Raw genomic sequence first — 16944 nt, 5'->3', positions numbered from 1 at the left:
GTGCTGCAATTCATAGGGTCGCAAAGAGTCGGACACGACTGAGCGACTGAACTGAACTGAAGGTTCAAGTTGGCAACAGCAGGGCTGGACATAGACCCCAGGTCTCCTGACTGAACTGAGGCGAAACTAAGACCTGGCTCCGGGCCTTCCTGCTAGAGCTGGGGCCACCGAGCCTGGTCAGAGAAGAGGAAAAGTTCAGAGGACCCCCTTGGGAACGTAATACAAAGGCAATGATAAAAACGACAAGAGCTAACATTTATTGAGCAGGCTCTATGAGCCGCGCACTGTTGTGTTTAATATTAGCTCATTTACTCTTCAAAGCCACACTGTGAAGTGGATGCTATTATTATAGGTTGAGGAAACTGAAGCACCGAACTGTTAGGTAACTTGCCTAACACACAGCTGAATGTACACAGCTATAAAGTGAAAGTCGCTCTGTGGTGTCCGACCCTTTGCGACCCCATGGACTTGCCCATGGAATTCTCCAGGCTAGAATACTGGAGTGGGTAGCTTTTCCCTTCGCCATGGGATCTTCCCAACCCAGGGATCGAATCCAGGTCTCACGCAATGCAGGCGGATTCTCTACCAGCTAAGCCACAACTATAGGTTTCCATCAAATCCTTCCGCGCTGTTACTCCCATCCGCTGCTTGGATGAGGGTATTGCTTGTCTGTGAAATCTGGCACACTCCAAACGCCCTCTGGGTCGTCGCTCTCCCGGAACAGAAGGGGGCGTCCCTGAGCGCGGGCGAGAGGTGGGTGGGGCGGAGAAACGGTAGAAGCAGGGATTGGGTGAAAGAGACAAGAAACCTAACAGCGGAAGTCCCGCCCAGGCTGGGAGAAACTTCCGGCTCCAGCGGCTTGGGGCTTGTGCTGACGGAGCGGAGCCAGCAGCGCCAGGATGGTGCTGCTGGAGAGTGAACAGGTATAGCCAGAGCTGGCCGGCTGAGGGACCGATGCTGTTTGGGGCTTAGCTCGGGACCTCTGTCTCGTTCTTCGGGAGGGACAGGGACTTGACGAGGCCGGAAGGGGGTTTGTGGTTGCCTAACGGGGCCGGGCTTGTTGTGTTCCAGTTCCTGACGGAGCTGACTAGGCTCTTCCAGAAGTGCCGGTTGTCGGGCAGCGTGTTCATCACCCTGAAGAAGTGTAAGCAGCTGTGGACGCGGCAAGGCCTTCGGAAGGGGGCTGGGAGGCCGAGCGAGACCCCGGCCCGGGTGCCCAGAGACTGGGAGCCTCAGGCAAAATCTTACTGCTGCGCATCCTCTGCTTCCCCTACCTTCCTCCACTTTATACTGGGCCCATTCAGAGCTGAGGGGCCAGAGTATTAGGGATTGGGGCTGGTGCGGCCCCCAGCACTTAGCCACCTAAGTCAGTTCCGGTTCTAGTGGGCCCCAGTCATGTCAGGGCTGTCCTAGTTGTCAAGGATTCCAAGCCGCGCCATGATTAGTGAGATTTAATGTGCTTTGATATTACAATGTTACCATCTTGGGAGTAGGAGGTAGGTTCCCAAGATGTGGCCAAGCCATCTATGATAGCAGATAATGTGGCTAACAGAACTAGATCAGTGGAGGTGGATCAGGTATCCTCTTTGTATCCCTTCCCGATTTATTAACTTTTTGTCAACCTGTTAAGTCTGTGACTGTGTTCACCAGGATATATTTTTCATGCAGATGATGGCCGAACTAAACCCATTCCAAGGAAGGGTTCTGTGGAGGGCTTTGAGCCCTCAGACAACAAATGTCTGTTAAGAGCTACTGATGGGAAAAAGAAGATCAGCACTGTGGTAAGTTGGATTCCTAATACTCCTGTTTTGGAGTTTAAAGACTTGAACTTAACTGAGGATGGGTTATATCTGTACCAGGTTTTGTGGGTTTTTTTTTCTTTGTAAGTTACTAAATAAAGCCTAGTGTGTAGTTCCCCAGCTGTTTTGAAATCAAGATCTTCTTTTATTACCTTGGTAGTAGAAAGCCCAAGAGCAAAATTAAAATGAAGGCGGTAGAAGTCAAACACTTGTTAGAAAAAAATATTAGCTTATCGGTCCTTACTCAGAGTAGTACTATAAGGAGCAGCTGGCATATTTGATTCCTTATTCCCTTACTGTGCTTGGGCTTCAGTGAACAGTTTCTCGGTACCAGATGCTTTTTACTTTTAAGCTGATTATTCCTTTATCGTTGTGGTTCAGGTAGCAAGCATGTATTATATCAGGCTTTGAATTTGAGTATGTCGCCTGGCATGCTACAGTCCATGGGGTTTGCAAAGAGTCAGACACTACTGAGCATATGGCTCATTGAGTAATAGTTCTAGCTTTCCCTTTCAAAGTGGAAGTTGAATATGGCAAAGCAAGAAGGCTCCTTGGATCAAATGAATACTTATTTATTCTACTGGGGCAGAACCAGGGTGCCCTCTATCCTATCCTATCAGTATAGGATATTCACGAAAATGTGGGCGATAATTAGTTGATTAATCTTCTATTACCAGTTATCTTGAGATTTTTACAGTAAAGCATTTATGTGGCTTAAAAAAAATAAAGTTGGGTGTCATGAAGTATGGAAAACTAAGGAATCTTTAGACATAAAATTTCTCTTGTGGTAGCTTGCAGTTTGCTTACATGGGCCTGAATTAATGGAAGGTAGGTTTAAAATAAGATGGGGAGGGTGTAATTTAAATGTATCTTGCACAAAAGATTAAGTTCTTTGACATCTCTTAGACTCCTTAGAAAAAGTCAGTACAATGTGTTTTAAGAGATTTCAACAGAGGCGAGAAGCATAGCTTCTTAAGCAGCCCATGTTTCCCATCTTGGTACAATTCTCAAAGTGCAGAGCTACTTTACTTGTTCCTCAGGCAGAGGAAAGTGGAGTAGAAAAATAGCTTTTAGTAGAAAAATAGGTTTCTTATTCATGCAGTAGGGAGGAAATATTTTTAAAGATTAGGATGTCTTCGTGAGGCTTTTGAGTTTTACTGGGTGAGGCAGATGATTTTTTTTGTGGTAACAGGGGTGATCTTTTCCCCCTTATTTTCCAGGTGAGCTCCAAAGAAGTGAATAAGTTTCAGATGGTGAGTTTCTGGTGTTCTTTGTGTCCCATTTCTTGAGGCAAGAGTCAGCCTAATGTTTAACACTGGGTTGGGTTAAGATTGTGATTTAAGTTCACTGCTGTCCTGTGATGCTGTGTTTTACCAATAGTTTACAAGTAAAAGCTGCCAAGCTACGAATTTTACTTCAACACTGACATTGTCTTTTTAGCTAAATTTTGTTGTCTTAGGCTTCATATATGCTGTACTTACAGTACAGTTATGTAAGTTACCTGCAGTCTTCCATTTTTGCTTAAAAAAAAAGTAAAAAACGTGCAACTCACTAGTGGGTGTTGTAGAAGTTGCTATCATGTGAGGGTGTTTGCCTTACACCAGATTCCTTAGGATACAGGTGTCCCATAGTATTCTATACTTTATCAGTTAGGCTTTCTGATTTTGACAACCCTAAATCCATTACGGAAATAGGGCAGATGTTCCACCAATTTGCAACTCTTCGCACTAAGGTCACGCTCTGTGTCTTTTAGGCTTATTCAAACCTATTGCGAGCTAACATGGATGGGCTGAAGAAGAGGGACAAAAAGAGCAAGAGTAAGAAGAGCAAAGCAGCGCAGTGAAGGGCACCAGCTTTCCCGCTTTCACCAACTAACCACTGAATTGCTGTTTTTCCTTTGGTTTTTATTTTTGGCCACAAAGCTGAGTTTCTGATTCCCTTATAATGACTGTTTTCATGTGAGTTTAGGGTCATTTTTGGATGGAAGAAGGGCTGCAGTGTTTACAGGGTAGTTCCAAGGAGCCAGTTTATCTTAGATCTGGCTAAGTGGTTTGTGTTGGACGGTTGTATATTCCTGGATAATAGTTTACAGACTCTGTAGCCATCTGTAAAGAGCAGTGTATTATTTAACCTGTATTTATCAGCACTGACCAACTTTTATTCTTTTTCCTACCCCATAAAAAGTTTCTGGCCACAGCTTCTCGTTCTGGAATGATGTGATTATGAATAGGCTTGAGGCCCTGTCTTTTGGTTTACTGGAACTGAAACCTGACAATTTTATTAAAAGTTGTATTATTTCATGGGTTTCCCAGCTGGCTGTATAATTTTATCATCTTAGTTCCTTTAGCAAATCTGAATGAGTTTCATAACCAAATAAGAGTTTGCTTAACCAGACTAAGGATAAGCTTATTAGAGAATCATCAAGAATAAAGATTCCAAGTTAATGATGATATTTGATTTCTTTATGCCCTTTACTTGGGACATTTTCATGTGCTTAGTATACAGGGCTAAGAGAAGAACAAAGCTGTTTTCTTGTGTTCTAGCTCCATAAACCCTGTAGTGTTAATAGATTTGCAATTAAAAAGCAACAGATATATGAAAACATTTATTCAAAAGATAAATTTATAATATATTACACATGAAAAACCTACAAAGCTCAGCTTTGTAGGACAGCTTAGAATGTAAAGCTAATTTAAAATTACAATGAATATACAATGTTTTGTAGTATAAGCTCCTGTCTGTTTGAACAATGCAATGATAGCTCTTTAGGATTAAAATAAGATTCTGTAGTAGTCATCTCTGTAGCTGTACAGGAAGAGCACAGACACCCTGCAAGAGGAGGGAGAAGACAGGATCAGTATAATGGGTAAAGAACGCGGCTGATACTTTATTTTTAGAACACTTAACTGTAGGAGTTCTGTGTAATCAAAAACAAGATGGAAGGCTAGTCACTAAAAACATTTTAGTGTTTGAAAACATGAACAACTGGCATTCTGACAAGGGGACATAAAACATAGGAGTTACCTGGGTGATTAAAATGATAACTGGGATAGCTGCTACTGAGATCACTGTGTTATTGATAACAGCATGACTGTGATTCACAGTCCTGACATGTATTTACTGGTCACTAACTGCAGTTCTAACATAGCAATTTATTAGTCATCTAACCTCAACAAGACAATAACATATTTGTCACTCTAAAACCCCTTCTTGGGGGAAAAACTCCTAAAAACAAACAATGCCCGCCCCCGATCCCCCCCAGCTTGACTTTTAACCTATACTGAAACCTGCAATGCCTTAGTGATAACTTACTTTTTTTCTACTTTGATGTTATAAATCTCATCACAGACTAATTTGAGGTATCTTTGCTTTGGCAGGCGTGACAGCAGCTGCTTCACAGTTGTGTTAAATGCCTGTTCATCAGCATCCCACTAGGAAAAAATATAGATAAGACTTAACACAACAGGTACTAGGGTTTATTAATTGGCTTTTCCTGGGTCACTAATGAGGTGTCAATGCCATCCCCTCTCTAAGTAACACTGAAGAGATCAGTTACAGGGGGAAAGAACTAGTGGGGAGACTGTGAGGGTTCTTCCTCTGAAGAACTGAATTTCTTTATAAAACCAGCTTACTAGATCCTGCCTAAGAATGCTGCAGCCCCAGTGTGTTAACGTGACTACCCCAGTTATTTCTGCCAACTGTTGACTTTAGGTGAGATGATGTGCACCCGTTTGAGTGGTGCATGAAGCAGTAAATCACCAGTATTGTGCTATATGCTTATTTACCAGACAGGAGAATACCAGTGGGGATGGAGGACAGGGAAGGGGGAAGTTAGCTTAGAAGCTACAGGATATATTGTACAGCACAAGGAATATAATCAATATTTTATATAAATGGAGAATAACCTTAAAATATAGCATGAAATGTCAGTTCTGGGGCAAAGTTCATTTTTCATCTAACTTAATCTGACTAAATACTCTGGATAGACAACAGTATTCTTTGGTTAGATATGCTGCAAAAATCACATGTAGTTATTCTTACAGTTAAATATTCTTATAGCAAAGGTATATATTAAATTTTTAAAAAAGTTCAGTTAGGCTATTTGATAATAAAGGTATGTACCTATTTTGAAAAAAAGCATATAAAAAAGGACCTACATTCAATTTTTACAGAAAGATCTTCCATATAGTTTTAGTTCTGCAAATGAGCTTCCCTATTTGGAATGAAGGTTTGTTTGAAGCAGCATAGTATAGTGGGCGAGAATGTAGATTCCACTGCTCTGCCTAGGTTCAAATCCTGGCTCTGCAACTCCCTAGTTGGGTGACTTTGAGTAAGATGTTTAACCTCTCTGCTTCTATTCTCCATAAAATGTAAAATAAGGATCTGTAAAAAGGTAACGGTATGTATCCCTTGGGGTTGTTATGATTAAACGAGTTAATATTCCTAAAGTGCTTAGAACAAGGCCTGCTAGAGCTCGACACACAGTAAAAACCCTACGTGTTTGTTAAAAACATCTCTGAAATGTAAAAAAAAAAAAAAAAAGTGTGATTCCCTCAAAGTATGATTTAGTAATACATATCACATAAAAGAAACAATGCTCCTAAATTCCTGGGACTGCTAGAAAAATACCTCATATCATAAAGAAAATAATGCCACTTTCAACTTTCTTTTGGCAAATCAACAGCAAACTTTGGGATTTTAAAGACTAGTGCAGAAGAGTTCATCTTGCTTACCTCTAATGACAGGAACTGTAAGATTGTTTCTTTGGGTAGATCCACCTGTTGATACACAAAAATGTACATCATGTGAGGGATCCTAAGCAGCACATACTGACTTGTGACTGTGGAGTCACTTTGGATGGAGCAGCATGAATGGGATGCTTCTATGCTGCTTATTGAATTTGGCAGTGATGTGATCTCAGCACTTGGAACTAACACATCACACTGCAAAGCTTTGGCAGCACTACCTGCAAAGGCCTGCAAAGTGAAAGAGTGAAAGTCGCTCAGTCGTGTCCGACTCTGCGACCCCATGGGACTGTACAGTCCATGGAATTCTCCAGACCAGGATATTGGAGTGGGTAGCCATCCCCTTCTCCAGGGGATCTTCCCAACCCAAGGATCAAACCCAGGTCTCCTACATTGCGGGCGGATTCTTTATCAGCTGAGCCACGAGGGAACCCCAAGAATACTGGAGTGTGTAGCCTATCCCTTCTCCAGTGCATCTTCCAGACCCAGGAATCAAACCAGGGTCTTCATTGCAGGCAAAGTCTTTACCAACTGAACTATCCGGGAAGCCTGAAACATGTAGAAAAATGATTTTCATTTTCAGTCCCCCTCCTCCCAATCTTTCAGAGGAAGAAACTAGGAGAAACAGGCCTGTATCCCAATTCTGTTGACAATGAGCAAAAATTTGACAGTGTGGACAAAAGCCATCCTCAGAAAGTTAAAGAAAGTGACTTACAGCCAAAATTTCAATTTCACTGCTTTTCTGATGTAAGTTGGCAAGGGAGGTCTGAAGTCGGGTTTGTACCTAACAAGAAGGAAAGTGTGTTAGAATTCAGAACCTGTCCAATCAAGCCATCTTTCTTGCCATTTCAGTTCTTATTCTAGGAAACAATCACAGACGACAAACCAAAGCCTTTAAAAGGGATCCCAAATATTATATAAGGACTTGCTCTTCATCCACCTCAGTAAGATGAGTATCTAGTGTATTATGACCTCAGGGAAAATGAGATTTTATAGCCTACCTTGATCATTTGTTTGCTAATCCACTTATTTCTGTATACTTTTGAACTGACATGTAATAAAAGCTCAGTACTGTAAAACAGCACATGCGGAAGCAGGGAGATTTTAGTATTAAGCTAAATTTAAGAAGGGGACAGTGACAGCATTGAGAACATGGAACTGAAATATGGTAGATATGAAAAGTGAGTTTCCACCCAACACTGAGAAACAGCCAGGAAAGCTAACAAAATGAGGTAACTTGATCTTTTGTGTCTCAGTCTAATTATGTTCCTAAGTAATGGCTACCCTCTCATACCCTACTCCCAAGTGAGGCCAGTGTCCCAACTCTGCTCAGTAGCTTTTCTACGCTGTCCTTCCCTCTGTCCCTTCTATTTGGAACACCCTCATCTTCCCTCTCTGCCTGCTGAAATCCTTCAGGGATCCCCTCCACGAAGCCTTTCTTGGTCATCCATACAGACACTGATCTTTCTCTCTCCCCCATGTCTGTAGCATACTCTAACACTCATTCAGTATACTTAATTCAGCATCCTAGTACTGATTTTTTTCTATTCTCCAACTATATATATGCTTCTAAGGTTATAAAGTCTTTGAGGACTGTGGCCATGTCACGTGTTTTCCATTTTACCTGGCACTTAGCACAGAATCAGGCAAATAACAGATACCAAAAACATGTATGCAGAGAGAAACCTGCTACACGTCTTGTGGAGGATCTCTTCTGCTTTGTTATGTACAACAAAACCAAATGGGATCAGGAACTTTTTGTTTGGACTCAGTAATTCTGACAACAGCTGCTTCCGGGTGCCCACAGTGTATACTGAGGGCTCTTTGGAGGACAAATGGGGCAGAATCTTGGCACCTGAGACGCTTTGTGTTGGTGAAATTTTCAGAAGTCACCAAGTTCAGGAATTGGGAAGAAAAACATTTCCAGGAAACTGTTCCGTCATTCCCTTTCTTATTTTTTTCTCCTTTGCGGCTCATGTTAGAAAGCCGAGGACACTGACCATGTACCTGAGTCTCATACCGCCGTCGGGTGCTGGCTGACAGCTTTTCTGGGGCGACCACACTCACAATGGGAACAACCGTTGCTCCATGGATTTCAAACAAACCTGAAACAGAGTTTTAGCAGTTATGGCCTTATCTGGTCCCACTTTCTATTACACACCACAGAGCTGGCAGAGATGATTAGAATCCACTTCGGGGTGGGTCTATGGACTGGATTATGTCTAAGCCTTGTTTTTTGTCTCTGCAACTGTCTGCACTGGCCCATAAACCCAGAACCCCAATTATCCCCTAGTAGTTCTGACACTTCTGTCAGGATCACCGGCCTTCCCTCCTTCAGTGGGAGGTGACAAAGGCACAGGGAGGCAATATGAGTCAACCCTCATGAACCTAAGGAAAAAAAAGGCAAGCTTAACATTTCCCAAACTATAATTCTTTAAATTCCTCTAAGTATTTGAAATCTGATGGTGGCAGAAAGCCTGCTAACAGAAATGAACCCAAAAGACTTAATTCTCTTAAAAGTCAAGTAATGTCTTCTCGTGGACTTCACTGGGACATTTCCTTTTCACTTGGGTTGACAAATGTAGTAAAACTAAAGGTGTAACTATCACCACTGTTTCCTCTTAGCTTTCATGAAAACAAATGTACAGCGTGTCTCCAGGGCATTTCAAAATACTTTTCTTCAATCTTCTATATGGGGAGAATTTATCCACATTTGATCTACATAATAAACTGAATCAAAGAAAGATTAAACCACTTGTAAAAATAAGAGACATATCAGGACCAGAAGGGTCACCAAACTCCCAGTGGTTTTTATCATTTTCTAGAATGTAAGTTTCATAGGGATTAATTCTTTTTGGTATAACTAATTGTACATATGTTACTTTAAGAGGATATTACTGATGCAGTGAGTTAGCCACAGTTCTAAGTATTTAGAGCAAACATGTACACACACACAAGCATTATTATGTTTAAGTTACAATTAGTAATTATACCTGAAGCATTAGAAAATGATCCCTTCAGATTTTGTACTGTAAGATTATCGGAAGCTTCTCTAAAAACAAGCAAACAAAAACAATTAGAATAAACAGTCACTAAGACAAAAGCAACACATAATTTATAGTGAGCTACACTTAGAGGCTTTCTATTAAATATACTGATATTTAATAAATATTGGTTATTAGTGGAGGAAAACAAAATTTTCACTTAATTATGCTTTTGATTAAGAGCAAATAAAAATCATAAAGGATGTCACTTCAAATTAACATTCTTAGAGACAGCATTCTGATTTATTCAGCTGGGTTTGGAATACTGGCTCAACGTAAGAAACTAATTTCAATGAAATACAATGGGTGTTCTTTCTGCTCTCCTCACAATACAAGGAAACATTAGCAATGCCCCACCTTCATTATGGATGCAACCTTGGTGATCACCCACAAGAGAACACTTAGTAAATGAGATTCTTTCAGAAGCTGTGAATGGATGTTCTTTCAAAGACTGAATTAATTTATAGCCTTTGAGAGACATAATAGCACTCTATCTTGGGAAAACAGGGAAATAATCATTCACATGGAAGAAAGATTTTAAGCCCTTCCCTGCTAAAACTAAATCCCATCTGGCCAGTTAAGTGTCTTAATAATGTCTGCCTGTACTATTACTAATAGTCGCTATTAATTTGTTGACTATTTTTTGTTTTCTAAAGCTCTGCCTTTGATTTGGATTTTTAATCCTAATATCTAGAGGCTTCAAGAACATTATATATATATAACACACACATATATACCCTTAGAAAAAGCCTGACAGTGAATTTATTCAAGCCAGGTGGAGAAGGGCGGGGGCGGGGCCAGGTTCAGGGAAGGCATCCAAGCAAGAACATTATTTTATATAAGCCAGGATTTCTCAGCCTGACATTTGGGTCAGATAATTCTTTGCTGGGGCGGAGGTGGGGAGTCAGTCCTCTTCACTATAGGATGTTTAATAGCAGCCCTGGTGTTTACTGGGCTTCCCTGGTGGCTCAGTTGGTAAAGTATCCACCTGCAATGCAGGAGACCAGGTTCAATCCCTGGGTTGGGAAGAGATCGCCTGGAGAAGAAAATGGCAACTCACTCCAATATATCTTGCCTGGCAAATCCCATGGATATAGGAGCCTGGCTACAGTCCATGGGGTCACACAAGTCAAACATGACTTAGTGACTAAACCACCACCATCCTGGTGTTTACTAGATAACAGTAGTAGACCACAACCAAAAATGTCTGCAAATACTGCCAAATGTCCCCTGAAGGGCAAAACTCTGGATTAAGAATTACTGCTGTAAGTCAAAAAAAGTATTAAAACATTTTTATTTATTTATGGCTGTGTTAGATCTTAGTTGCAGCATGCAGGCTCCAGAGCACGTGGGCTCTGTAGTTGTGGCACATGGACTTAGTTGCCCTGTGGCATGAAGGCTCTTAGTTCCCTGACCAGGGACTGAACCAGTGTACCCTGCACTGCAAGGAGGATTCTCAACCACTGGACCACCAGGGAAGTCCCTCAGTAGAGTACTTTTTTCCTAAGCATAAATAAAAGACTTACAAAATTTAGAAAGCAAGGGAAATGATCCTTTGTAATCCCACTAATCAGAAATAACTGTAAAAATGAAAAATTTGGTTCATCATTCCAGACATTTTTCTGTGTATGAACTGTATATTTTGGTTGCAACAAAAATGGGATCATATCTTATTTGTGGACATCCTTCCTTATAATAAACAGCTTTATTAGAAAAATAATTTTTAAAGGCTGCACAGTATTTCACTGTATTTACTGTAATTTGAGCAATCTTCTATCATTGAATTACTGTGATATATGTGAGGTTCCCAAAGTGTGGTTCCCAGAGACCCTGGAGGTCCCTGAGATCCTCTCACAGGGTATTTGCAAGGTCAAAAGTATTTTCACAATAATCCTAATGTTAATTATCCTTTTATTTGTATCCTTTCATTAATGTGTAATGGAATTTTCCATAGACTACATGGTGTATATCATAAGAGACTGAATGCAGAAATAGACAATGTAAGACTAATAGTAATAATAAGAATACAACAATGTAGTTTTTTCTATTTATGCATTAGAGATTACAAAAATTAAAACAATAATATCTGCAAATATGTAAAACAATGCTACCTTTCTTAATTTATTTTGTTTTGGAAAATAGTTATTTCCATTAAAACCGTTATTTAGGTTTGCATGTAATGAGTTTATTATTGTTATTTTAGAATAAGTATTTTTAAAATGTTTACATTTTAGTTTCCAACATAGAAATATTGATCGATATAAACCACATAAACGAAGTTCTTAGGGGGTCCTCAAATATTTTTAAGGGTATGAAGTGGTTCTGAAACCAAAATATTTGAGAACTGCTGTTATAAACAATGTGTGTTGATAGACATCTTGGTACTATCCCTTTGGAATAATTTTACTGTAAATTCCTGAAGTGGAATTGCTGGGTGATTTTTTTTTTTTTTTTTTTAGATTTAAGGCTTTTAACTTTGTTAAATTCCTATGCAGACAGTTGAACCAATTTGCATTGCTATGATGAGTGAGAACTTTTCCCAGAACATTATTATTTTCCAGAATATTAGATCTTTCGAAACCAGTGACAAAACACTACTGCAGTTCACTGATTAACAGACCAAATGAGATAAATGGCAGCTAGACTGTGGTTCCTCAGGCTTTTCAAAATGATAAAATAATCTTTGACGTGTTATGAAGGACAAATGCTGAGAGTAAGTTATGACTAGTTTTACACGGAGTTATATAATTGAGTTATTCAGAAGCTGTACTATGGTTCATTAAAAGTTACCTTGGGGAAAAAAAAAGTTATCCTGACCTGTCTTTATCTCCCCAAAGGATCAAACTGACACTTAGAGTAAATGAATGAAAATTCTATGTAGGCAGCTGCAGCTGGTTTTCTGGTCTTTTGTTTACTACGTTACCTGGTAGTCCTCTCATCACTGACTTTAGTCCTCAGTTTCTGTACAACGTGGTCCACGAGATCAGACTCCGGCACACGTTTCTCTGTTTGCCTGTCCTTCTCAAAAGACTTTACCTTAAAAAGAATGAAACAGACCCATTATTTCTGAAGCCAACAGGCTGAAGAGTACCATAGTAAGACTCTTCAGTCAACAGTTTAGGTTGGTGGCTCTTAACCAGGGGTGATTTTGCTCCCCACAGAGCATCTGGCAATAATTAGAGACATCTGTGGTTGTGACAGTTATGGGGGGTGCTGCTGGCATCTGGTGGGTGGATGCTAGGGATGCAGCTCAACATCCTACAACGGACAGGACAACAGCCCCACAAAGAAGCATCTGGCCAAAAATGTCAAAATGTGGCTGCTGAGAAACCCTGTCCAGATTCAAACAGCTTATTATAGACAGAATTAAAAAAAAAAAAAAAAAGGCCAAGACAAACCAGCTCCCATTTCATTTGATTCTTTACATGTTTTCCCCCTTAAACATCCTTGGGTCAGTCACCAAGATTTCTACAACTCCTCCCCCTCCTTTCCAAACCCCAGTCCTGTCATCCCACTTTTATGGCGCCCGTCTGTTCATCTTCACTCCCATGGCCAGTGCCCTGCATTGGCTTGGGGTAGTCTGATACGCTGCCCTCAGCCGTCCCCAGCTTCAGTTATCCCTCACTCCCTTCCATGTTACATCTCCTTGCAGGTTAATTTTTCTTATATACTCTGATGTTCCCTACTGTCCAAAAACATCCACCGGCTTCCTACTAGCTGCTAAATCAAGTCTGAATTCCCTGGTTGGGCATTTTGGCTCTCTACGATCCAGCTAGAACCATATTCTCCTGCTCAAGTGCCCCTCTGCACAATTCTGCTTCACTCCAAATGGACTATTTGGGGTAATATCGGAATAGTTCTCAGCTGGGCTGCCTCCATCTTTGGGACCACCTACTGAAAGAACTGCCATTACCGTTGTTATTCCTTTGCTTAAAAAGCCTTTTTAGTATCCTGCCCATCCATTGGGGTTCAGCATTAACTGCACCTCCACTCTGAAGACTTCCCTTCTACCTCTGTAGTAATCTCTCAGGTTGAGGAATCCTCAAAGAATTTTCTTGTAGGACTCTCATGGCATTGAGCATTTTCTAGCTCATAATCATGCATGAATGTCTTCTGTTCTCCACCAGATTATAGGATCCTTGACAGCAGGACCTGTGGCTTATATGTCCCTGGATCCCTCATGGCCCTAAATTCAATCCCTTCCACACTGTGAATGCTTAACATGCACTTGCTGAATGGGTGAACATAGTGATGTTTTGCCCTTCAAATATAAAGATGTTGCTATTTTATATTTATAAATATACATGTATTTATATATATGCTGCCACTAACAGAGGCAGAAGAGTCAAAAGAGCTGGATGAGCTGGAACAATGTACTGAAGTGAACAAGATCACATTTAACAGAGACAAATATGAGGTCCTATCATCAAGCCCTCACTGCAGAAGACTGGTCAGATATGGTGACAACTGTGGGAAGGCCAATGGGTTTCAGCTGATGATGAATTCAAGACGACCAAAAGAACTACATGGTAGATAAAGTTAGTTTACTTATAGGCTGTATTAGGAGAAATATGTTATCTGGATTGAAGGAGTTTACAGACCCTTCTTGTTTAGTCAGAATATGCTTAGAGCACTTGTAGAATTCTAGTATCACATTTAAGGACAGACACTGACAAAGTTAAATGTGTCTAGAGGAGGTTAACTAGGAGGTGAAGGATTTGGAAAATCACTTTATGAGGAATGGCTTAAGTAACTGGAATGTTTAAACCAGGAAAGAGGACACTTAAAGTGGTCCACTGCATGGCAGTGGTCTCCTAAAATTCATGCGAAGGTAGTTAAGAGAAAGAGGAAGAATTAGACTTGTTATTTTGACCATTCTAGAGGCAGAACTAGGACCAATGAATGTAAATTTGGGGAAGCAGATTTTGATTCAAGATTTTAAAATTTGCTGATCATTATAGCAGTGGGTTATGATGCTGTAATTATCCAGCAGAGGCTAGTCAGTCATGTCTTGGTAATATTACAGGAGCAGTCACTGCTCTGGAAGAGGTGTGATCAGTAGGACTAGGGTCATTTATGATTTTGTGACTTATCAAGCAGGCAGGCAGTGGAGACTTACAAACATTCCCATGAAGAATTAACTATTGTTAAGAACTACCTTCCTGCCTTAAATGACTAGAAAACCAGACAAAATATATAAATACTGTTTTTCAGAGACTGGACAACAAGCAGTGGAGGACTGTTATCCTGAGAGGAGGGGAATGAAGTGAGTCTTTGAGTGCCCCCAGATAACTGTGCTGAGGAAGTCTGAGACTGCAGTGCAGGGAGAAGGAGCCAAACCAGAGGCCAGGAGTCTTGCTGAGCTGGGGAGACAGACTAGAGCTTAGGTAGGCCAGGATGCCTAGAAACTGTGGGGCAGAGGACTGAAGAGGAGAGAGTTACACCCAGAGAAAGAAAGATTTCTGAAGCTCTGCATAGAAGTCCACTCACATCTTTGGCAGAGAACTGATCTGTGCATGGGAGAGAGGGAACTATCCAAGGCTGGGGAAACAACCAGCAGAAATGAGTAGGCATAATAATTCCTGAAATCCACAGGGATGGGAATAGTTCTTGTTCTTACAGAGTGGACAGCCCTCATAATACATGGAACCTAAGGCAGAATTCTCCAAAGGACATTGCCTTAGGAGTAGGGCTAAATTAGATCTAGACTAAAGGCTGTCCTAACAAAACTTAAAGGCTGGAAAGGATGAAGCAAAAGTCAAGGATATTTACATCCCTGAACAAAGTCCAGTGGTGTGTAAAGGAACATAAGGGTAATTCCCTGGCTGTCTAGAGGTTAGGATTGGGAGCTTTCACTGCTGTAGCCTGGGGTTCAATCCCTATTCAGGAACTAAGATCCTGAAAGCTGTGCAGAACAACAACAAAAAAAGCAGGGGTGGGGGGGGGGTGGTGGCGGGGGGACATAATAAAACACAGTTCAAGAAAATGTAAACTTCATAATGTCTAATAACTACTCACAAGTTAACAGGCATAAAAAGAGGAAGGAAAATATGATTCATAACCAGGAGAAATTCAGACCAAAATGTCAAGATGATGGAATTAAAAATGACTATTATAAAGAATATAAAGGAAATAAGAACTATGATGAGGGAAGAAATGGAAGACATTTTTAAAAAATGACACAAATATAACTTACACAGATGAAAAAACTTCAATACCTGAAATAGGAAATGCACTGGATGGGATTAATAGCAGATAAGATATTGCAGAAAAGATCAGTGAATGATCCAGAATAAAGCACATACAGAGAGAAAAAGCAAACAAAACCCACAAAAGAACAGCCTCAATGAGCTGTGCTGCTGCTGCTGCTAAGTCGCTTCAGTCGTGGCTGCTGCTGCTGCTAAATCGCTTCAGTTGTGTCTGACTCTGTGCGACCCCATAGATGGCAGCCCACCAAGCTCCCCCATCCCTGGGATTCTCCAGGCAAGAACACTGGAGTGGGTTGCCATTTCCTTCTCCAATGCATGAAAGTGAAAAGTGAAAGTGAAGATGCTCAGTCGTGTCCGACTCTTAGCGACCCCACGGACTGCAGCCCCTCCAGACTCCTCCGTCAATGGGATTTTCCAGGCAAGAGTACTGGAGTGGGTTGCCATTGCCTTCTCCCAATGAGCTGTGGGACAGTATCAAATGATTAACCTTCTGTAATCAGAGTCCCAGAAGGAAAAGGGACAGAAAAACATTTGAGGAAATAATGTCTAAATAATTTCCAAACTTTATGAAAACTGTAAGTCTACAGTTCAAAGAAGCTCTGTGAATACCAACCGTTAGAACATAAAGCATGACACCAAAGCACATCATATTCAAATTGCAGAAAACTAGTGACAGAGGAAAATCTTAAAAAGGTGCCAGAAGATAAAAAGATAAATTACAGACAGGATCAAAGCAGAATTTTAAACAGAAACTATCAGGTCAGAAGACAAGACAAGACAATGTTCCAAGAGCAAAAGGAAAAACATAAACCATGAATCATATATCCAGCAAAAATATCCCTCAAAAATGAAGGTGAAGTGAAGACTTTCTCAGACTAGGAACAGTTGAGAGAATTCATCACTTGCAGACCTGCACTAATCAGAAATAAGAAATTCTTCAGGCAGAAGGAATATAAAATCAGAATACTATCTGGCTGAACACAAAGGAATAAACAGTTCCAGGAATGGTAAATATATGGGTAAATATAAAGGATGCGCACGCGTGCTCAGTCGTGTCTGACTCTTTGTGACCTATGAACTATAGCCTCCCAGGCTCCTTGGTCCATGGGTTTTCCAGGCAAGAGTACTGGAGTGGGCTGCTATTTCC

At 40.8% G+C, this 16944-nt stretch overlaps 2 protein-coding genes across 5 annotated transcripts in view; one reads left to right on the top strand and one right to left on the bottom strand.

The window, feature by feature from the left end:
* Positions 1–809: 809 nt before the first annotated feature.
* On the top strand, positions 810–4099 carry SRP14 (signal recognition particle 14). Of its 2 annotated transcripts, XM_019968499.2 has the most exons (5): positions 810–923; positions 1072–1144; positions 1669–1781; positions 3020–3052; positions 3553–4099. In XM_019968499.2, exons 1-5 carry the CDS (start codon positions 900–902, stop codon positions 3640–3642), a joined length of 333 nt encoding a protein of 110 aa, XP_019824058.1. In that variant the 5' UTR covers positions 810–899; the 3' UTR covers positions 3643–4099. The 2 variants fall into 2 exon arrangements, with proteins under 2 accessions (XP_019824058.1, XP_070653356.1); XM_070797255.1 differs by lacking the exons at positions 3020–3052; positions 3553–4099 and having other exon boundaries at positions 1072–1236; positions 1669–1768.
* Positions 4100–4391: 292 nt separating this feature from the next.
* The window catches only part of EIF2AK4 (eukaryotic translation initiation factor 2 alpha kinase 4), a 97187-nt gene continuing 84634 nt past the window's right edge, over positions 4392–16944 (bottom strand). Inside the window, exons 33-39 of one of the 3 annotated variants that reach the window (XM_070797253.1) lie at positions 12512–12624; positions 9538–9596; positions 8552–8649; positions 7260–7328; positions 6533–6577; positions 5112–5230; positions 4392–4628 (exon numbers count right to left, since the gene is read on the bottom strand). In XM_070797253.1, coding sequence (XP_070653354.1) covers positions 4571–4628; positions 5112–5230; positions 6533–6577; positions 7260–7328; positions 8552–8649; positions 9538–9596; positions 12512–12624 — 561 coding nt within the window. In that variant the 3' untranslated portion in view covers positions 4392–4570. Of the gene's footprint in view, positions 4629–5111; positions 5231–6532; positions 6578–7259; positions 7329–8519; positions 8650–9537; positions 9597–12511; positions 12625–16944 lie in introns of those variants that run through there. The other 2 variants (XR_011568797.1, XM_070797254.1) reach the window with 2 other exon arrangements.

Source organism: Bos indicus, chromosome 10 (assembly GCF_029378745.1).
Source record: "Bos indicus isolate NIAB-ARS_2022 breed Sahiwal x Tharparkar chromosome 10, NIAB-ARS_B.indTharparkar_mat_pri_1.0, whole genome shotgun sequence".
Taxonomy (NCBI): Eukaryota; Metazoa; Chordata; class Mammalia; order Artiodactyla; family Bovidae; genus Bos; species Bos indicus.
This window is presented reverse-complemented; position numbering and strand designations above follow the sequence as displayed.